This window comes from Anomaloglossus baeobatrachus, chromosome 6 (assembly GCF_048569485.1).
Source record: "Anomaloglossus baeobatrachus isolate aAnoBae1 chromosome 6, aAnoBae1.hap1, whole genome shotgun sequence".
NCBI classification, from domain to species: domain Eukaryota; kingdom Metazoa; phylum Chordata; class Amphibia; order Anura; family Aromobatidae; genus Anomaloglossus; species Anomaloglossus baeobatrachus.
In genome coordinates, this window is record NC_134358.1 from 137,363,481 (window position 1) to 137,386,657 (window position 23,177).

Consider the following 23,177-nt stretch of genomic DNA (forward strand, 5'->3'; position numbering starts at 1 on the left):
TCCATAATTGGCCTGACTATAAGAGGGGCGCTAGAGAGCGCGTCACGTGCTCTGTCTGTCGGTCGGGAGGTATAAAGGAGGGGTGACCCCCACTTGTTACCCCCCGATTGTGACGTACTGGTAGCCAGCGCAGGGGATTTCTGAGTGACCCCCCCGGTGGTTTGTGACATGAGGGCTCATTTTTTGCGGAACGAACTGTACTTTTAAATGAAACCATCAGTTTTACCATATAGTGTACTAGAAAACGGCAAAAAAATTCCAAATGCTGAAAAATTGTAAAAAAAAGTGCGATAGCACTATGGTTTTTAAGATATTTTATTCACTGTCTTCACTATATGGTAAAACTGATGTGTGGGTGTGAGGCCTCAGGTCAGTGCGAGTTCGTAGACACCAAACATGTATAGGTTTACTTTTATATAAGGGGTAAAAAAAAAAAAAAAAAAAAAATCGGACGTTTGTCCGAAAAAAGTGCTGCACGTTTTACGCCATATTCCGTGACCCGTAGCGTTCTCATTTTTCGGGATCTATGGCTCAATGACTGCTTATTTTTTGCGTCTCGAGCTGACGTTTTTAACGGTACCATTTTTGCGCAGATGCTACGTTTTGATTGCCTCTTATTGCATTTTGCGCAAAAGTTGTGGCAACAAAAAAACATCGTTTTGGCGTTTGGAATTTTTTTGCCGCTACGCCGTATACTGATCAGATTAATTGATTTTATATTTTGATAGATCGGGCGTTTATGAACGCAGCGATACCAAATGTGTGTATATTTTTTATTTTTTTAACCCTTTAGTTTTCAATGGGGCGAATGGGGGGTGATTTGAACTTTTAAATTTTTTTGTTTTTTTTTTAAATTTATTTTTTTTTATTTTACTAGTCCCCCTAGGGGGCTATTGCGATCAGCATTCCGATCGCTCTGCAGTATCTGCTGATCACAGCTACAAGGCTGTAAACAGCAGATACGCTCTCTTTCTCTGTTGCTGTGAATCTGGCACAGCGAAAGTGAAAGCAAGTCAGGTGTAGTACAGGAGTCATCACATGACCCTGTGCTACCATGACAACTATCGGGAGTCACGTGATCGCGTCACGTGACTTCCAGTATCTGGCGGTAAGGAAATGTTTACCGCGATCGCGCTTATAATGGCGCTGTCACATATTGACAGTGCCATATAAGGGGTTAAACGGCACGAGCAGATAACGATTCTGCTCGTGCCTAGCAGGCACACATCTCAGCTGTGAAAATCAGCTGAGATGTGTGCAGATCGCAGCATGATGCTGCCGGCAGACCGCGGGCAGTAACATTATGACCGCAAGGACGTAATTTTACGGCCCGCGGTCGTTAAGGGGTTAAAGAGCCTGATTTGTAATGTAAAAGTAAAGACATGGCTGTGATGGTGCTGTAACACTGATTACATTGAAAATGTTAGTGATTAAATCCACTTTCTGGTTCCCCTTTAATAACCAGTTGATGTTTTCTGTTGGTTACAATTCAGTGCACAGGGGACAGAGTGTACACTGGGTCTTCTCCTCCCGGTCTGTGATTCCCTAGCAATTCCGCCTGGTGATTAAAAGGGCCATCAAGTAATCGACAACCATTTCCCAATCAGTATATTTCCACCAACTAAAAACAAAAAATTACACCTCCCCTCCCGCAATGTCGGCACTGTCTCTCTTGGGGCCCTGTGACAATGGGCGCAGAGATCACACGACAATCATTTTCACCTCTTTCACACAAATCTAGAAGAAGTGAGAGAGCAGCCATAATTCTGACTTCCTCCAGGAGTCAATTATGTCCAAATGAGGGGATAGTGAAAAGGCGCTGGAGTCTGCGGGAAGACAATGCCACCATCACTGGAATGGCGCCAGCAACAGAGGTGAGTAAAGGTAATTTTTCTTGCGGGAAACATACTAATTGAGAAGGGTTTGCCAATTACTTAATCTACTCTGACAACCCATTTAGTCACCAGGCAGAAGGGCTGTGGAATCACAGACAGGGAGGAGAAGACCCAGTGTACAGTGCAGACTCTGAAAAGAAATCTAATTAGCAAAAAACTTCAAATGGCGATTAGAGAACACAAAACAGAATTCGTCAACAAAGTTACCAATTTAATCTGTATTACAGTGCTATGTCTTTACTTCACATTATAATATCATACTGACAGGCTTGCTTTCAAAAGCTACAATACAGCAAAAATATGGGGTGCCACAGTGGCTCAGTTGTTAGCACTGTAGCACTCAAGTCCAGGGTTCAAATCCCACCCGACACGTTTGCGTGGGTTTCCTCCAGGTACTCCAGCTTTTACCCCAAAGACATACTGATAGGTAATTTACATTGTGGGCCCCAAAGGGAAAAGTATTAGGAAGTCTGTACAATGCTGAGGAATTATTAGGCTACATGCGCACGCTGCGTTTCTGCTGCGTTTTTGGCTGCAGTTTTGTTGTCAGAACTTTGACATTTGACATCCCTGCAAAGTCTATGAGAAGTCAGATTTCCTATGTGCACATTGCAGTTTGTCAGCATTTTGTCAAAAGTTTGTGACAAAAAAAAAAAAAAATGCAGCATATTATATTGTCACAAAAACGTAGCAAAAACGCAGGTTGTGAAAAACGCACCGAAAACGCACCTACAATTACAAGCGTTTTTTGTGACATTTCCATGCTCTCTCTGACAAGGTGCAGTTTTGGCTGCAGTTTTGGCTGCAGTTTGTGAACACAAAAACATGCAGCGTGCGCATGTAGCCTTAGGCTGCTTTTACACTACTTTTTTTTTTAACATGCGTCATGAACGTTTTTTGCTGTAAAAGTGGATCCTGTTTTTACAAAGAATAATGCATGCAAACGCAAGTGTTATTTTGCAGGATCCTGCCACTTGAAGTTTATGGGCGGGCATTGAAGTCATGTGATCGGGAGTGAGGGGAACTAAACGCGAGACTGGGAGCCGGCATCTGACAGCTGCAGACGCTGGTAACCAAGGTAACCATCGGGTAACTAAGTGAAGTGCTTGCTTGGATACCCGATATTTACTTTGGTTACGAGCGTCCGTAGCTGCTAGGAGCCGGGCTGCCTGCTCCCTGCACACGTAACAAAGGTAAACATCGGGTAACTAAGCGAAGCGCTTTGCTTGGTTACCCGATATTTACCTTGGTTACGAGCGTCCGCAGCTCTCAGGCGGGGGAGAGCGGGAGGGGGAGAGAGAAACTGATTACGCCAGGCTGGTTTCTGGGCATACTCAGTAGAGCAAGCAGGATCCTGTCTATCAGCATGCCAGCGTTCACATGCGTTTGCATGCAGTATAGTCAGCATCCAGTGAAAAACAGTATTTGGACACAGCTCAAAAACGCTACAAGTAGCGTTTTTGAAAAAAGTTAAACTGCAAGTCGCTGGATCCTCACTATAACGCACACAAACGCAGGTGAACGCATGTTGACGCGAGTCCATTGCAAATGCATTGAAATGAAAACGCATTTGCACTGGATCTGTTTTTTGCGTTAAAAAAAGTTCATGACGCATGTTAAAAAAACGTAGTGTGAAAGCAGCCTTAGTGTTATACAAGTAAAATTTTTTTAAAAATTAAATGGTTTTCAACTTTTTTTTAAATTGGCCACTGATTGGTTGCAGCATTAGACTCGGTTTGAGACACACACAAACAATCTGTCTCAGTTTGGAAGAAATGTGAAACCTGCAAACAATCAAAGACCACTGATGTTACGTGGCCTCTCCTGTCAACAGAAGAAATCAGTAGACCAGGAAACACTGGCCACAGTCAGTGGTGCTGTGCCACGGTAGAGATCTGAGAGCTACGAAGAAGTTATTTTTGTGTATTTATACCCACAAGTGCCCATTTGTAATATAAAAAAGGTAGTCAAGAAGGACTTTAAACTGTGAATACTTGCCAATTTATTCCACTCTGAGCAATGTGGTCACAATTCTCCGTCCTGGCCTTCCGTTCATATTTGCTGCAATTGTTACAGTCTGTGACCGCTGCAGCCAGTCACTGGCCTGCACCATACAAGGTCATTGAGGCCAGGCTGCAGACGTCAGGTGGGGCGTCCGAGCTGTAACCACTGCAGCCCATGTAAAGAGAAGACCAGAGTGGAGAACGGAGCGCAGCGGCACTATGGAGGGGAGAAAAAGGGGGCAATGCATATTTACTTATTTTAGCTGTACTGACGCCAGTGTGCAGCTTTATAAATTACCGTGGGGACAAACTCCATAAAAAGGGAAACTGCCACCTGATTCATGATGTAAAAACCACTAGCGGCATACTACAGCATATCACAAAAAATATACTTTAAAGATCTGTAGCTGGAGAGGAGAGTAGCCCGCTCCTTACCAGTTTTTCCAACTGCACCCTAGATCACTGACTCTCGACAGACCCGTCAATCATGTCTAGCAATGATGAGAGGGGCAGAGTTGGAGCATTTCAGAGAAAGGTATACCTGGATGCAATGGTGCAGCCTCGCAGAAATGATGCAGTTTGGGCAGTGTGGACCAGGTGACCCTTTCAATAAATTGATACCATGTGGATATCACTAAATGTTGTAATATTGACCAAAAGACTTCAGAACATAAAAAGGGGAATCCCAAGAGACAAAGACAATACGTGTTTTACTTACCAAGGCTTCGCGGATCATAAAATCCAGTTGTTATAACACCTCCGTTCTTTTCTATAGCTGCAATTGCCAGCTCTGATGCCCACTGGACTTCAATGTTTAGCTTAGCGCAAAACAAGTTAGCCCCCTGCAATGTAACAACATGAATGTTTCATTATTACATGGATTAGTGCAGTTTGCTCAGTAAAAGGGCATTTCCATCACCAGGATGGCCATCACTCTGGGAGCCCAGTGATCCTGGGAAAGAAATGCAAGCAGCACTGCCCTGTGAATAGGAGGTGAACGGAAACTGGGGTACAGCCCCTACAGGGTATATAGAGCCAGGACCCGGGGACCGCCCCTACAGGGTATATAGAGCCAGGACCCGGGGACCGCCCCTACAGGGTATATAGAGCCAGGACCCGGGGACCGCCCCTACAGGGTATAGAGCCAGGACCCGGGGACAGCCCCTACAGCGTATAGAGCCAGGACCCAGGGACAGCCCCTACAGGGTAGAGAGAAGGTTCCTGTTTATGGGTCACATCTGATCGCTGCCAGAGCTCAAAACAGCCGGGCCCCCCCACACTCATCTAATATTGATCCCTATCCTGAGGATACCAGAACCTTAGAAAAACCACTTAGAAGCAGAGATCTCCTGACAAGAAGGTGCCAGGCTGTAGATGTGATTGCACTCGGGCAGACATCAATCCAGGACCAGCACGTAACATCTTACCATAAGGACCATGGTCATTATAAAAAGATGTGCAGAATACACTTGTCTCCACCTAGTGGCAGTATTTGTGCGCCTTCGATAAGCCATACAGACAGCACGGTGAAAAGCGGCTTCATCTAACACCTCGAAAAGACAAGGGTTACTCGTCCATTTGGAGGAAGACGGGTTCAATCTCCAATGGAGGAAAGGCTTCTTTACTATGTGAAGTATTAACTCCTTGGAAGACGCAGCCAATTTGTGTGCTTTCATTTTTTCTTCCCCTTATTAAATAGCCATAACTTAGGTTTTTGTGAGATGTGTTGCAGTTTTGAAGGACACTCATTTTACCGATTCCGCTAATGATTTTTGGATTTTATATTTACGGTATGAAATGCGCAGTAGAAAAGGACTCATCATCGTCAGTTCGATTACAGAGTTAGTAAACAGGTAATGCTCTTTACTACTTTATTGGCTTTAAAATATTCTGAAATAAAAAAAATAAAAAATTGGGTGGTTACATGGCCATTTTTCAAGACCCATAATGTTTTTAGATTACCGTCAATGAAGCAAAGGGAGGGCTTGTTTTTTGGATAGTGAGCTGACATTTATATTTATAGGGTACATGCCATGTTTTGATCATTTCATTTTATTGCATTACTTTGGTGACAGATAAAACAATCCTGCCTTTAATTTTTCCACTTCCATGTGATTAGTGATCGGGTCAATTAATGTAACACTATGATAGATCAGACTTTTCTGGACACAGCGATAACAAATATGTACATTTTCTTAATTTTTATATATTTTATTGTTCGTTTGGAAAAAAGGGAAGTCATTCAATTTTTTTAAGATTTTCAACAGCTTATTGTATTTTTTACTTTATTGGTCCTCTTACAAGACTTGAACATGCGAATATCTGATCGTACAGCAATTCTGCAGCAGTGCTGTAAATAGTAAAAATCAATGTCTCCCATGACGTCTACCACAGGAGAGATCAGAGGACTGACACGGGGGTGTCACCGGCCCCCAAATATCGCAGTAAACAGTCAACTCCCTGCAACTGCGTTACAGGATCACAGATGAGCGCCTGAACTAACGTCTGGGATGGATTGTGGCGCCTACACGTCGCTGTCAGTGATTGACAGTGGCATATAAAAAGGTTAACCTCAACAATCAGAGTGCTTGCCCAGTCAGATGCCCACTGCAAAGTCTGCTATGCTCCAGCATGTATATACAAGTGCATCTCAATAAATTAGAATATCATCCAAAAGTTAATTTATTTCAGTAATTCAATATAAAAAGGGAAACCCATATTATATAGAGTCACTACACACAGAGGGATCTATTTTAAGTGTTTATTTCTGTTAATGTTGATGATTATGGCTTACAGCTAATGAAAACCCAAAAGTCATTACCTCAGAAAATTAGATTATATAAGATCAACTGAAAAAATTATTTTAAATTCAGAAATGTTGGCGCCTACTGAAAAGTCTGTACAGTAAATGCACTCAATACTTGGTCAGGGCTCCTTTTACATGAATTACTGCATCAATGCGGCGTGGCATGGAGGCGATCAGCCTGTGGCACTGCTGAGGAGTTATGGAAGCCCAGGTTGCTTTGGCAGTCTTCAGCTCATCTGCATTATTGGGTCTTCCTCTTGACAATATGCTATAGATTCTCTATGAGATTTAGGTCAGGCGAATTTGTTGGACAATGAAGCACAGTGATACTGTGATTACATAGCAGGTATTGATACTTTTGGCAGTGTGGACAGGTGCCAAGTCCTGCTGGAAAATTAAATTTCCATCTCCAAAAAGCTTGTCAGCAGAGGGAAGCATGAAGTGCTCTAAAATTTCCTGGTAGACGGCTGCGCTCACTTCGGTCTTGATAAGACACAGTGGACCTACACCAGCAGATGACATGGCTCCCCAAACCATCACTGATTGTGGAAACTTCACACTAGACATCAAGCAGCTTGGATTGTGGCCTCTCCACTCTTCCTCCAGACTCTGGGACCGCGATTTCCAAATGAAATGCAAAATTTACTTTCATCTGAAAACAACACCTTGGACCACTGAGCAACAGTCCAGTTCTTTTTCTCCTTGGCCCAGGTAAGACGCTTCTGGCGTTGTCTATTGGTCATGAGTGGCTTGATACAAAGAATGTGACACTTGTGGCCCATCTCCTCAATACCTCTGCGTGTGGTGGCTCTTGAAGCACTGACTCCAGCAGCAGTCCACTCCTTGTGAATCTTCCCCAAATTTTTGAATGTCTTTTTCTCAACAATCCTATCAAGGCTGCGGTTATCCCGGTTGCTTGTGCACCTTTTTCTACCACTCTTTTTCCTTCCACTCAACTTTCCATTAATATGCTTGGATATAGCACTCTGAACAGCCAGCTTCTTTAGCAATGATCTTTTGTGCCTTACCCTCCTTGTAGAGTGTGTCAATGACTGCCTTCTGGACATCTGTCAAGTCAGCAGTCTTCCCCATGATTGTGTAGCCTACTTAACCAAACTAAGGGACCACTTTAAATGCTTAGGAAGCCTTTGCAGGTGTTTTGTAGTAATTATTCTAATTTTCTGAGATAATGACTTTTGGGTTTTATTGGCTGTAAGCCATAATCATAATCAACATCAACATTAACAGTAATAAACACTTGAAATATATCACTGTTTGTAATGACTATATATGTTTCCCTTTTTGTATTGAAGCAATGAAATAAAAAATAAATGTATTATAATTTATTGAGATGCACTTTTATATTGCAGAGCATCAAGGGGTTAATCTGTGGAATAGTTACTTCTGGAACCATTGATGGTTTCAATAAAAGACATTGATTTTTTTAAAGAAAAAAAGAGAATTTTGTTTACTTACCGTAAATTCTTTTTCTTATAGTTCCGACATGGGAGACCCAAACCATGGGTGTATAGCTTCTGCCTCCGGAGGACACACAAAGTACTACACTCAAACGTGTAGCTCCTCCCTCCGGGCTATATACACCCCCTGGATGACAATCTACCCAGTTCAGTGCAAAAGCTGAAGGAGGACATCCACCCATAAGTAGAGATAGAGTAAAACTCGGAAAGACCGGAACTCTGTCTACTAACAACAGCCGGTGAAACACACGGAACAAAAAACTGCCAACAGGCAACAGGGAGGGTGCTGGGTCTCCCATGTCGGAACTATAAGAAAAAGAATTTACGGTAAGTAAACAAAATTCTCTTTTTCTTCATCGTTCCTTATGGGAGACCCAAACCATGGGACGTTCCAAAGCAGTCCATGGGTGGGAAATAAACCAAACTGAGAAGTAGGCAAAACCTAACTTCACAAATGGGCGACAGCCGCCTGAAGAATGCGTCTGCCCAAGCTCGCATCTGCCGAAGCATGAGCATGCACTTTGTAGTGCTTCGAAAAAGTGTGCAGACTGGACCACGTGGCAGCCTGACAAACCTGCTGAGCCGTAGCCTGGTGCCTGAAAGCCCAGGAGGCACCGACAGCTCTGGTCGAGTGCGCCTTAATCCCTGGCGGAGGAGGCACCTGAGAACACTGGTAGGCATCGGTGATAGCCGACCTGATCCAACGAGCTAGGGTCGGTTTAGAAGCAGCGAGACCCTTGCGCTGACCAGTGGTTAGCACAAAAAGTGAGGTGCACCGCCTAAAAACGGCGGTGCGTGACACATAGATTCGGAGCGCCCGCACCAAATCTAAGGAATGCAACGCCTTCTCAAAGCGATGCACAGGGGCCGGACAAAGAGAAGGCAATGAAATGTCCTGGTTAAGGTGGAAAGGAGACACCACCTTAGGGAGAAAGTCCGGAGTCGGACGAAGAACCACCTTGTCTTGGTGAAACACCAAGAAGGGGGATTCCGAAGAGAGCGCAGCCAAATCAGAAACTCTCCTGAGAGAAGTTATGGCTACTAGAAAAACAACTTTCTGTGAAAGTCTAAACAAAGGAACCTCCCTGAGAGGCTCAAAGGGGGGTTTCTGTAAGGCCGTGAGGACCAGATTAAGGTCCCAGGGATCCAAGGGCCGCCGGTAATGAGGAATGATGTGAGATGCGCCCTGCATGAAGGTGCGCACCTGAGCCAGTCGGGCGATACGCCGCTGGAACAATACCGACAGAGCCGACACCTGTCCCTTGAGGGAATTGAGGGACAGTCCTAGCTGTAGACCGGACTGTAGAAAAGACAGGATGGTCGGCAAGGAGAACGGCCAAGGAGCATGGTCGGAAGAGCGACACCAGGACAGGAAAATCCTCCAAGTCCTGTGGTAAATCTTGGCCGAGGAAGACTTCCGAGCCTGAGTCATAGTGGAGATGACCTCAGAGGGAATGCCTGAAGCTGTCAGGATCCAGGACTCAAGAGCCACGCCGTCAATCTGAGAGCCGCAGAATTCTGGCGGAAGAACGGACCTTGAGAGAGAAGGTCTGGGCGGTCCGGGAGATGCCACGGCACCCCTACGGACAGACGGAGCAGGTCTGGGTACCAAGCTCGCCTGGGCCAGTCCGGAGCAATGATTATGACTCGACGGCCCTCCATTCTGATCTTGCGCAGAACTTTGGGCAAGAGAGCTAGAGGGGGAAACACATAGGCCAGACGGAACTGAGACCAATCTTGAACCAGTGCGTCCGCTGCGAAGGCTTGAGGATCGTGTGAGCGAGCCACGTAAACCGGAACCTTGTTGTTGTGCCGGGATGCCATTAGATCCACTTCCGGAGTGCCCCACTTGCGGCAGATTGATCTGAACACTGACGGATGCAGGGCCCACTCGCCGCTGTCCACGGTTTGACGGCTGAGATAATCGGCCTCCCAGTTTTCCACGCCTGGGATGTGGACTGCAGATATGGCGGACTTGGAGTCCTCCGTCCACTGGAGGATTCGTTGAACCTCCAACATCGCCAGACGGCTGTGAGTCCCGCCCTGGTGATTGATGTAGGCAACCGCTGTCGCGTTGTCCGACTGAACTCGAATGTGCCTGCCCGCCAACAGGTGGTGAAAGGCTAGGAGAGCTAGAAACACAGCTCTGATCTCCAGCACATTGATCGAGAGGGCTGATTCGGACGGAGTCCAAGTGCCCTGTGCTCGGTGATGGAGAAATACTGCTCCCCAACCGGAGAGGCTGGCATCCGTGGTGAGGATCACCCAGGACGGAGTCAGGAAGGAGCGTCCCTGTGACAGAGAGAGGGGCCGAAGCCACCACTGAAGGGAGCTCCTGATCTGTGACGACAGAGCCACCAGCCTGTGCAAGGAAGAGATTCGCTTGTCCCAACAGCGGAGAATGTCCAGCTGCAGGGGACGCAGATGGAACTGGGCAAAGGGAACCGCTTCCATTGACGCCACCATCTGACCCAGCACCTGCATGAGGTGTCTGATGGAATGACGGCGGTGCCTCAGCAGAGAGCGCACCGCCAGACGAAGGGACTGCTTTTTGACTAAGGGCAACTTGACAAGTGCCGGCAGAGTCTCGAATTGCATCCCTAGGTACATAAGCACCTGGGTCGGGGTCAGAGTGGACTTGGGCAGGTTGACAAGCCACCCGAACTGAACGAGCGTGGCGAGAGTGAGTGAGACACTCCGCTAGCAGTCTGCACTGGATGAGGCCTTGACTAGAAGGTCGTCCAGGTAAGGAATCACTGCCAACCCCTGGAGGTGCAGAACCGCGACCACTGCTGCCATGACCTTGGTGAATACTCGAGGGGCCGTGGCTAAGCCGAAGGGGAGAGCCACGAATTGGAAATGTTCCTCTCCGATTGCAAAGCGTAGCCAACGCTGGTGTGAAACCGCAATAGGCACATGCAGATAGGCATCTCTGATGTCGATGGATGCCAGAAAATCTCCTTGGGTCATTGAGGCAATGACCGATCTCAGAGATTCCATGCGAAAGTGCCGCACCTGAACATGCTTGTTGAGAAGCTTGAGATCCAGGATGGGCCGGAAGGAACCGTCCTTCTTGGGGACTAGAAAGAGGTTTGAGTAGAAACCGCTGAACCGTTCCCGGGCGGGAACCGGAACAATTACACCGTTGGCCTGCAGGGATGCCACGGCCTGAGAGAAGGCGGCGGCTTTGGAGCAGGGGGGGGTGGACAGAAAAAATCTGTTTGGCGGGCTGGAAGAAAATTCTATCCTGTAGCCGTGGGAGATGATATCCCGCACCCACTGATCGGAGACGTGTTGAAACCACACGTCGCCAAAGTGGGAGAGCCTGCCACCGACCAAGGACGTTGCTGGCACAGCCAGATAGTCAAGAGGAGGCTGCCTTAGTGGCAGCGGCTCCTCCGGTCTTTTGAGGACGCGGCTTCGCGCGCCAGTTGGGTTTACGATCCTTGGCTGCGGTAGTGGACGAGGTCGAGGGCTTAGAGGATGACCAGTTAGAGGAACGAAAGGAACGAAACCTCGATTGGTTCCTGCCCTGGACAGGTTTTTTGATTTTAGTTTGTGGCAAGGAAGTACTCTTCCCGCCAGTAGCTTCCTTAATTATTTCATCCAGTTGTTCACCAAACAGCCGGGACCCAGCAAAAGGGAGACTCGCAAGGTACTTCTTAGAGGAAGTGTCTGCTTTCCACTCTCGAAGCCATAAGATCCTGCGGATCGCGAGGGAGTTAGCGGTGGCCACCGCCGTGCGGTGAGAAGCCTCCAGGATGGCAGACATGGCGTAGGATGCAAAAGCCGAAGCTTGAGAAGTTAAGGCATCCATCTCAGGAATAGAGTCCCTGGTGAGGGAATGTATCTCCGCCAGAGAGGCAGAGACTGCCTGAAGAGCCCACACTGCCGCAAAAGACGGGGAGAACGAGGCTCCTGCCGCCTCATATACAGACTTGGCCAGAAGGTCAACCTGGCGGTCAGTGGGATCCTTAAGAGAAGTGCCATCAGCCACAGCTACGACTGTGCGGGCTGAGATTCTGGACACCGGAGGGTCTACCTTTGGGGACTGGGCCCATTCCTTAACCACCTCTGGTGGAAAAGGAAAACGGTCATCAGAACTACGCTTCGGAAAACGTTTGTCAGGACAGGCCCTGAGCTTGGTAACAGTGGTCTGAAAACTGGAGTGGTTAAAAAACATACTCCTAGCTCTCTTAGGTGAGGTAAACTGGTGTATCTCTACCAGAGAGGCTTGTTCCTCTGACTCTGGTGGGTTGAGGTTCAGTACGGAGTTAATGGACACAATCAAGTCACTAACATCCGCATCACCCTCAGACAAGTCAATGGGGTACATAGAGGTAGCGTCTGAGCCCACAGTAAACGAATCCTCCTCGCCCTGCACCTCGGCACGTGAATCAGAGCTGTGGGAAGAGGAAGGAGAAGGGTCCCTGCGTCTCCGTTTAGGGGGACGGGGTCCTAGGACATGCTCTGAGAGCTCTGCAGAGCTCGGAGCAGCAGAGGCACCCTGAGAAGAGGGCTGATGCATGGTCAGCAGTGTCTGGGACAGCTGCCCCATGGAGTCTGCAAAAGACTGGGAAATAGCTTTTGAAAAGGATGCTACCCAAGCCGGGGGTTCAGCCACCGGGGCCGGAGCAGCCGGAGGGACCCCTGAGGAGGCTCCAGGCTGAGACACAACCATGTTAGCACAGGCATCACAATGTGGGTATGTGCTTGGCTCTGGCAGAATGAGCTTACATGCAGTGCATATAGCGTACATGTTTGCAGCCTTGCTCCGGGTGACAGACATGCTGCTGAGGTGGAAGCTCTGCAGTAAGAATACACTCCTGTAGAATGTCCTGAGAGTGTATAATAAAGCCCACAACCAGAGGTTGTGGCTTACCAGACCGCTCTCTGTGTGCCCTCCGGATTCCACAGCTCGGACCCCCAGTAAAGCGTCAGCCTTCCTAGAAAGCAGCAGGTTCAGCAGCCAGCGCCGATCAGTGTGATAAACGCTGAGAAAATGGCGCTGGGAGGAGGAGGGGGGGCGGAGATTAGCCCAAGAGCGGGAAACCGGAGGGCTAAGGAGAGATGCAGGGGAGGGAAACATCTCCTCAGAGAGGAGTGTCCTCCCCTCTGCTGGATGGCCGGTGGGCGGCGCCACTCTATTCCCCTGCCTGAATGACGTGCAGAGGTGAAACCGAAACTAGGCCCAAACAGAAGCCGGGGCCTAGATTTTAACATGCGGCCGGCGAGCAGGCACCTTCGGCGCGGTTCTCAGGGGAAACCCCCAGAACCGGCCGGAATTTACAGTAAAGATAAAAAACATACTTTCCCCCTAATAAAAGTACCCGGGACCCCTGAAAAGAAGGGAATTTTGTTTACTTACCGTAAATTCCTTTTCTTCTAGCTCCTATTGGGAGACCCAGCCAATTGTCTGGGTCTCCCAATGGAGCGACAAAGAAGAAGGGAATTTTGTTTACTTACCGTAAATTCCTTTTCTTCTAGCTCCTATTGGGAGACCCAGACAATTGGCTGGGTCTCCCAATGGAGCGACAAAGAAACGTCTCAATACTTAGCTTTTGAGACGCAGGGCCAGTCCCTGAGGGGGGGTTAAACGCTCCTTCCAGCAGGAACCAGACAGGGCTGCGGATGGAGACCGGTCTCCTGCAAGCAGAGAGGACCGAGACGGCTCCCACTTCAAACCAGAGCCTCTCAGAGGATGTGAAGGAGCGCGGCATGTGAAGGCTCCAGCCTTGTAAAGTCAACCTTAACAGCACCGCCGACACAGTGGGGTGAGAAGGGACATGCCGGGAGTCCAGACTGGACCCGCTTTTCTTCCAAATCTTTAAAATAAAAATAAAAATGAAAAAAAAAAAAAAATCAGAGAATGCATGTGTGTGACCTCCTGAAACACAAAGCATTGAACTGGGTAGATTGTCATCCAGGGGGTGTATATAGCCCGGAGGGAGGAGCTACACGCTTGAGTGTAGTACTTTGTGTGTCCTCCGGAGGCAGAAGCTATACACCCATGGTTTGGGTCTCCCATAAGGAACGATGAAGAAATAATTATATAATGGCCGGCATCATGTATTGTGGTTGTACATGTGCCCCAATCCCTGTATTGTTTCCCATTCCTTGGATGAACATTTGTCTTTTTTGAACTGTGTTAATTGTTACTACATAAAAATCCAAAGTACAGCACAGGCTAGTGACTTACTCATGACTTCCAAGCAAGCACAGGTGCTCAGTGCAGAGGTGGCCATGGGGGGGGGGGCGTGAAGGGTGCTGTCTCCACACACACAGAAGATGCCGGCTACATTACATAACTGGATCTGTGTCCGCATTGAGATGCCACTGCCAATGACTGATAAACGATATCATTATTGCTGGACGTGCGCCAGACTCCATCATCCCTCCGCGACATGCCACATTAAGGCTCAAGAAAGATCAGGTCGCTGCCTTAGGCTGAGCTTCAAAGGAGACTGCAATTTATACTGTGGAATTACAGGGTGTAGTAGGAGTGATTGATAGGATCAAGTCCACTAAGGGGACTATCAAGGTAAAAGTAAAATAAGTTTGAAAGACAATAAAAAAAGTCAAATAAACATAAGTTATATCGCTGCATCTGTAAAAGTCTGATATACCAAAATATTAAATTCACCTGTACAGTAAGTGCTTAAGATGGACAAATAAAATTTAAAAAAAAGTGTCAGATATGTGCATTTTAGTTACCATTAGTGATGAGAGCACTACCATGCTCGAGTGCTCAGTACTCGTAACTAGTGACTGGTGAGCACTGCCATGCTCGGGGGCTCAGTACTCATAACTAGTGATTGGTGAGCACAACATGCTCAAGTGCTCAGTACTCCTAACTAGTAATGAGCGGGCACTCGTAAGGAGCAGTTGGACGCTCAGATGGGTGCGACTCAAGAACCCGAGTAAAATGGAAGTCACTTGGGGACTCGAGCATTTTTCCAGAAGTCCCCCAGTCATTATGAGCACCCGAGCATGGTAGTGCTCACCCATCACTAGTCACCATACCACCTTAAAAGTAAAATGCGAGAAAAATGTTATGTAGACCTCAAAACAATAAGAAAAGATTCCTCGCATAGCTTCACATACAGAAAAATAAAAACATGGGTGTCGGAGAATGGAGGACAAATCATCATGTGGCCATGTCAACTGGGAAAAAAAAAGAAAGTTATGGCTCTTTAATAGGAGAAAGAATTAACAAGAGCATAAACAATAAAAATTGGTCCTTTAGGAAGTTAACAAAGGTGGCTTTGGAGGACCCAAATATCTTGACAGGCAATGGCGACATCTGCTTGCTGGTTCACATGCTGAACCCATGGTGAACAGACCTTCATCAGGTGAAGACTAAAGTTCCCACCAGTTGCTGATTAATGTGAGGCAAGACCAAGTGCTGTCATTGGGGTGCATGATGCGGAGAAGAGGTGGATCTAGGGGTCAGAAAACCCCTTACACTACCTCGAGATTTGCTATGGTAAGACGTCACTAATGCTGCAGAGAGAAGGAAGAATTACAGGTCATGGCTGACACCGTGTGCAGACCACAGAAGCCTCCGCCCTGGTGATGTATAGGTACAAGTGCACTTATACCTATATCTAAGAAATCATAATTCATTTATGTCTAAAGGAAAAAGTAAAATACAGTTTCCTCAGTGGCTTTACCTCTTCTACAAGCTGCACGCCGTAATCTCTCTTTAGTGGCTGGATGGTGACTCCTCGGGCATTCACAAGTTGTGTCAAGTCAACCGCCTGTGAAGGATCCACCCTCCCAAGATCGATGAGGTACTGTAACTTCTTCAAACTCAGTGGTTGATACTGGCGCCGAAAACTAGAAGGAAAACAAATCCACCGGTCAGGACACACTCACATAAAAGTGTCATCATTAGAGGGGCCATCAAGGATAGATTTATTTTTAGAGCAGGAAATTATCTAAGATAAGAAAAAAACCAATAGCTTACTGTTTAATCATCCAGTCCCAATTATTGCTCCTGGTTTCTTATTAGCTGTTTCAATGATGTGTAGCACATCCAAGCGACCACTGCAGCCAGTCACTGGCCTCAGCGGTGATACACATACACATGGCACAAGACCACTGATTTCAGCAGATGTGTGAGACATGATCACACAGACCACATAAGCACAGACCATTGGAGATAGAGCGGTGGGAGAAATTAAAGGTAGAAATCTTTTTTACTCTATAACAAACCTCGAAAATAATAAATGAATAAATATTTGACAAACTCAAACACTTAGGGGTACTTTGCACGTTGCAACATCGCTACTGCGATATCGTCGGGGTCAAATCGAAAGTGACGTACATCCGGCGCCGGTAACGACGTCGCAAAGTGTAAAGCCTAGGAGAGAAGATGAACGAGCGTGAAACAGTCAAAAAACGGTGATCTGTGTCACGTCGGTCATTTTCATAATGTTGGTGCGTCCGCAGGTACGATGTTTGTTGTTCCTGCAGCTCCACACATCGCTGTGTGTGAAGCCGCAGGAGCGAGGAACATCTCCTTACCTGCGCCCGCCGTCCACCGGCAATGCGGAAGGGAGAAGGTGGGCGGGATGTTTACATCCCGCTCATCTCCGCCCCTCCGCTTCTATTGGCCGGCCGATTAGCGACATCGTGGTGATGCCGAACGCACCGCCTCCTTGAAGGAGGGATTCTTCGGCAGTCACAGTGACGTCGCCGACCAGGTAAGTGCGTGTGAAGCTGCTGTAGCGATAATGTTCGCTATGGCAGCTATCACAAGAGATACCATGTGCGACAGGGGCGGGGACTATTGTGCTCGGCATCGCTAATATGGGCTAGCGATGTTGCAGGTGCAAAGTACCCCTTAGAGGCAGTTTTTCCACTGTACAATTGATCTGCATATGTGAACAGCGCTCTATGCAAGCCACTAGTGTGCAGTTTTATCATCTAGCAATCGCCCTCCTCCATTCCATGGAGGTGTGTGTGTGATCTGCTTCTCCTGCACCTGTGACGCTTCCACTTTAGTGGGGGTTTAGCTGTATCCTGCTAGAGTACTAGTTTTTGGCCAGGGCGATGTACACACTTCAGCCCATCTTGCTGTAAGTAATACTTAATTTTTGGAGGATATTTTCCTCTTTTTGTTGCTATGTTTACAGACTGTACAATTGACCAAAACCAAGAGGGCCGGAATGTCACGCAAGTTCTCTCTTTAGGGGACCACTGAAGGCTAAACTCTATTCTGTGATACGATAGTCATCTTGGCCATGCTCGGTTTTTATAGTATGAAGGGAGAAGCTCTGCTACAACCATGTAATATGTTGGTGCTCAGAAAAAATGTAAAACAATGATATTTTTGGCATGCATAGGAAAAAAATATTTCAATATGATATTGAAGAATATTTTATTTTCATATTCTGCAAAAGGAGTCAACCAAAATGCCAACGTTTCGGCTCACATCTGAGCCTTTTTCAAGGCATATATATCAAGAGGCAGAATATGGGCTTAAGATAGCAAATACCAGAGGATGGGATGAGGTAGGGGTAAGTCATAGGAGACCAGGGTGAATGGGTGATAGTGCCTGGAATGACAGCAGGCTGGGTGCAAATGGAACTGTGTCCGGTGAGCTGGCTGTCTTACCCTTGCCTCATCCCATCCTCTAGTATTTGCTATCCTAAGCCCATATTCTGCCTCTTGATATATATGCCTTGAAAAAGGCTCAAATGTGAGCCGAAAACGTTGGCATTTTGGTTGACTCCTTTTGTAGAATATGAAAATAAAATATTCTTCAATATCACATTGAAATAATTTTTCCTATGCGTGCCAGAAATATCAGTATTATGCTCGTTTTTTAGGCTGTAATCTTATCAGTTTTAGCATGGCTCCTTTATCATCATGGCGCTCCTGATGGGAGACCTCCTTTATTAGCGCCCAACAATAGTGCACTAGAGATGGGATTTCTCAGTGACTTCTTAAAGGGAACCTGTCATCAGATTTTGTGACTATAAGCAGCGGCCACCACCACTGGGCTCTTATACAGTGTGTCCACCGCCATTAACTTGAGTACGGCGGCAGCTATAGGCATAGAACTGGTGTCTAGGTATAGCAAAGTAGCCATGCGCTACGCAATGAAACCACCTATAGCGCCACAACGGAGTTAGCATTTTTATCTTGAAAACGGAACGAGAGAGAAAAAAAAGTGAATTAAGAAATTGTAGGGCATCATCAATTCAATATGAATCGACACCTTGCATACAGAAATGCTATGATATGAAACCCATGACCCCCCCCAAAACATTGAATGCTGGTCACGCATATGGCGCTCATTTAACTTTGATGCTCAAAGTGGCCACCATCAGCTGCAATGCACATCTGAACTCTGGACAGCATACTGTATCTTGCTGCATGTTGGAGGGGTGGCATACCCTGCTGTTTGATGTGACCTCACAGACAGAAGTCCAATGGGGTCAGGTCAGGTGAGCGTGGAGGCCACTCCACACAGCCACCATACCCAATGACTTGTAGGAAGGTCTCCATGAGGTATCGCTTCACGTCTGCAGCCTTGTGAGTTTTACATGTTCTTATCATAGCATTTCTGTATACAAGGTGTCGATTCCTATTGAATTGATGATGCCCTACAACTTTGTAATTCACTTTTTTTCTCTATCTCATTCCGTTTTCAAGATAAAAATGCTAACTCCATTGTTTTCCACCAGGTGGCGCTATAGGTGGTTTCATTGCGTAGCGCATGGCTACTTTACTATAACCTAGACATCACTTCTATGCCTATAGCTGCCGCCGTTTTCAAGCTAATGGTGGTGGACACACTGTATAAGAGCCCAGTGGTGGTGGCCGCTGCTTATAGTCGGTGGACATCATATGAGTGGACACACTGTATACAGCATTCTAACATACTGTATATAAGAGCCCAGGCCGCTGTGTAGAACATAAAAAACACTTTATAATACTCACCTAAATGGTCGGTCCGGTGCAGACTGGTCAAATGGGCGGCTCCGTTCTCCAGGTGTGGAGCCTCCTCTTTCGGCCATCTTTATCCTTTTTCTGAAGCCTGGGTGCATGACGTGTCCTACATCATACACACGCGCCGGAATTGAGGTCCTGCGCAGGCGCACTACAATACTTTGATCTGCCCTGCTCACCAGCTTCAGAAGAAGGAGGACAAAGATGGCCACACCTGGAGAACAGAGCCACCCATTTGACCAGTCTGCACCGGACCAACCGTTTAGGTATTATAAAGTCATTTTTACGTTCTACACAGCGGCCTGGGCTCTTATATACAGCATGTTAGAATGCTGTATATAAGAGCCCACTGGTGGTTGCCGCAGCTTATAGGCCCCAAATCTGGTGACAGGTTCCCTTCCACCATAGGCACCAGGGAGCCCCAATGTATGGCCTCCCCCAACTATGATGCAGTGAAGGAGGCACATGTCCACTGGTTCTAAGGATGCCCAACGGTGGTAATTTCCAGGATCGGATTGTACTGACCTGTGCCCCTCATTGAATCCATATTTAGGGATGACCAGGTAAAAAGGTGTCTGACCTCCTTCAAATCCTAGGCGCGGTCGGTTACCCCTTTGCCTCTGTCCTTTATGGCCCCTGCCACTTCTATTTCCACCATGTCTGCCGCGTCCTCGTTTTTTTTCCTACAATAGAATAAAATGACATCCAGAAAAATAAGGTAAATTGGACCCATGCGTCAGTTTAATGTAGTCAGCGAGCACCTGAGATTGCAGCACAGATTGTGATTAGTGCGATTTATACAAATCCTACCATACGACACCAACATGCCAAATATCCTCCCGACATATGCCTTCAATGTGCTCTGCAGTGAGGTGACCTTCTCCCTATGAGTTCTCAGTATACCATTGTCATATGTACTGATCTCTAAAATATAAGTCTTAAAGCATCACTTCAGCAGGGTTTTTGTTTTCTTTTATGTCATTACTGGAGTGGCGCTTCTAATCTAAGTTTCCTTCTCGCTCATACTCACCTTTTCAACGTCTTCATCTTTTTTCAGCGTTGGTCTAAAGCGATTTGTGATGTTCCAGCAGCTCCAGTGTTTTTTTAAGCACGCTAGAGGTCACAACTCAATACGAGTCTATGAGATCCTCGTTCTGGCTCTCATAGACTTGCATTGAATGCTTATGACTGAACTGACGTCCTGCCAGACAGAATTTGTTGTCACAAGATGGCACCGCTGTGCAGGAGTGGTGTCAGTAAAATGTGAAGACACTGATGGGCGAGTATAAAGCTGGAAGAAGGGAACTAGATTAAAAAGCACCGCACTAGCAGTGTAAAAAAAAAAAAATACAGGAGCAGAGCTTTAAAAGGAAACCTGTCACTAGATTCATGTTGTTCGAACTACAAGCAGCATCAGAGTCCGGTAGCAGCGCTTTAGAGAAAATGGTTTTGAAAAGCCAGACGGGAGAGACCTGTCAATCACCTGGAGCAGGGCAGAGAGAAGGCAGACTAGGCAGGTCTACGGTGGCCGCCTATACAAACTATGCCTTCTCTGCAGCATTTCCTAGAAAAAAAAAAGACTGCAATCCCACAGCCCGGCTCTGATCCCCGCGGCTCAGGGTTCGGGCAGCATGAATTTAGGAACAAGTTCTCTTTTAAGAGGTTTCCAGGTTCTTAATACTGATGGCCCATCTTTACCCGATGGGTGGGATTCACCATCGATCAGCTGTTAGAAGGGGCATTCTCGGGTGTAGTGTGACCCCCCTCAAAGAAAAAAAAAAAAAAGCAAACCCACCAATGCTCTGTTTATGGCTGGCTGTATGTGGATGGAGACCAGAACAGGACAATCATTGACTCTCCATAATGCTCATTACTCGCGTTGAGCATGAGCGGGGTATTCTGCGCTGCTGCGATAGGATGATATTGTGCAGAGGTGTAGAAACAGTGGGTTATTCCAGCAACGCGATTCAGTCTTGATTGTCAAACTTTGTGTGGCTAAAATCCTCAGGAAGAGGTCGGAGAGTGAAACGCGCTGATGGAATAACCCTCTGTTTCTACAATCCTGCAGGAGATTCTATTACAGCAGCGCAGAATAGCCCATTCTATTCCTTCTTGTGCAGTTTGACCCGAGGATCTTCACGGGACTATCCCCCCCCTCCCCCGAGGTGAGCAGAAACCATATATCCCTCTCATCCTGGATAAGACCCCCAGCAATGTTTCTTTTCACTTAGTTGCATAAAGAACAGTCAGAACAGCTGATCATTGGGGACCAATTGCCAAGAACCCTAAAGCGTAGGAGAATCCCCATCTGACACTATGCCGCCCCCGCCCCCCCCCCCCCCCCCCCGGCCTGAAACTCGTACCGTCCGCCTAGAAATCTCAGCCCTCTGGACTCTCTAGGACATGTCAGACTCTTCCTACGAGGGAAGGAATGCTTTAAAGGGAACCTGTCAGGTGCAATATGCAACCGAACCACGAGCAGATCTAGGTGCATATTTCTTAACCCTGCATCTAGTAGCATAAAGGGATCTTTAGATACAGTATCTCTAAAGATCCTTTATGATATGCTAATGAGGCCAGGGACTAGTCGCAGGGAGGGCGCAAGTTCCTGCGCTCATTCTGCCCTCTTAGCATGGTAGTACACTCACAGGGGCACGATAACATGCTATTCCATGCCCATTGCCCCGCGTCGTCATTGTCAGTGACGTGCGTACCTGTGTCTGTAGTCACCACATCAGAACACTGGGCAGTGCGCATGATCGGAACTCCCCGGCACTTCCAGTAATGTGCACTAGACCTCTCTGAGGCCGGGACGTGTGCACCTGGCTTCATAGTGCACGACTGGAAGTGGGGGTAGTTCTGATCATGTGCACTGCCCAGCGTTCTGATGTGACTACAGACACAGGTACGCACGTCACTGACAATGACGACGCGGGGCAATGGGCATTGAATAGCATGTTATCGTGCCCCTGTGAGCGTACTACCATGCTAAGAGGGCGGATTAGTCGGAGGATATAACGCCCTTGCGACTAGTCCCTGGCCTCATTAGCATATCATAACAGATCTTTAGAAATGCTTTTTCTAAAGATCTCTTTATCTATGCATGTGTATACAGGGACGGTTAGGCAGGGATTAGCAATATACACCCAGAACTGCTCGTGGTACTGGGCGCATATTACACCTGACAGGTTCAGTTTAAAGGGCATTTCCATTATTCACGGCCCTTATGACTCCCAGACGCTGGGGGGTCTCCGGCCCCTTTCTGCACATAGCCGGGGTCACACACTGCTCCTCATACATGTGCTGATCAGCAGCAGACATTGCGCCGGAGTCCTGCAGACACGTGACAGCTCCGGCCGCAGCACAATGGCGGCACAGCACACCTTACCCTCTGCCTGGCCCCAGGATTTGGCCTCAGATTCGCCAGTGACACCCGCGGGAGGGTTTTCAGCAGCTCCCCCGCCTTCTTGCCGCTGCTGCCGGAGGCCGCCATGTCTACATGCTGAAGGACAGGGGAGGTTGGAATCACGTGACGCCCACTGTCCTGTAAACGCGCAGGATTCAATTCAATGCTTTACTGCCTTGACGTAAAAAGGTGCATTGGGATCCGCCATGTTTGTTGAGGGCAGAAGGTTCGTTGTTGTAATCACTATAATCGATGATACATCACAATAATTGTGAGACAAAATCAAAACACGTAGCTAGGAATGGCAGACCCGTCCTTCAGATAGATCTGTGCCAAATAGAGGATGAACATAGAAACATGGTTCACTCATATAACTATAGATGTATTTAATACTAAAGGGGCACTCCAGCCACACACACTGATCGGTGCAGCTGGATTGATCCAGAGATAAGGCTCTTGTTTTTGGGTAGAAGACCCCTTTAATTGAAGCACAGACAATGAAATATTCACAGCTTAAGGAGTGGCAGGTCCCCTTATATCCCCAGAGGTCCCAAATAACAGACACCTAAAAGGGCACCCAGCACACAAAGCACCAGAAATGGCAGCCACAGAGGGCCCCAAATAGGT

At 47.2% G+C, this 23,177-nt stretch overlaps 1 protein-coding gene across 1 annotated transcript in view; it reads right to left on the minus strand.

Annotated features, from left to right (window-relative positions):
• The window catches only part of MRPL15 (mitochondrial ribosomal protein L15), a 32,198-nt gene extending 9,524 nt beyond the window's left edge, over positions 1–22,674 (minus strand). Inside the window, exons 1-4 of the mRNA XM_075316345.1 lie at positions 22,533–22,674; positions 19,670–19,827; positions 15,856–16,021; positions 4,617–4,740 (exon numbers count right to left, since the gene is read on the minus strand). Of these exons, the coding sequence (XP_075172460.1) occupies positions 4,617–4,740; positions 15,856–16,021; positions 19,670–19,827; positions 22,533–22,637 (553 nt within the window). The 5' untranslated portion in view covers positions 22,638–22,674. The remainder of the gene's footprint in view (positions 1–4,616; positions 4,741–15,855; positions 16,022–19,669; positions 19,828–22,532) is intronic.
• Positions 22,675–23,177: the final 503 nt, after the last annotated feature.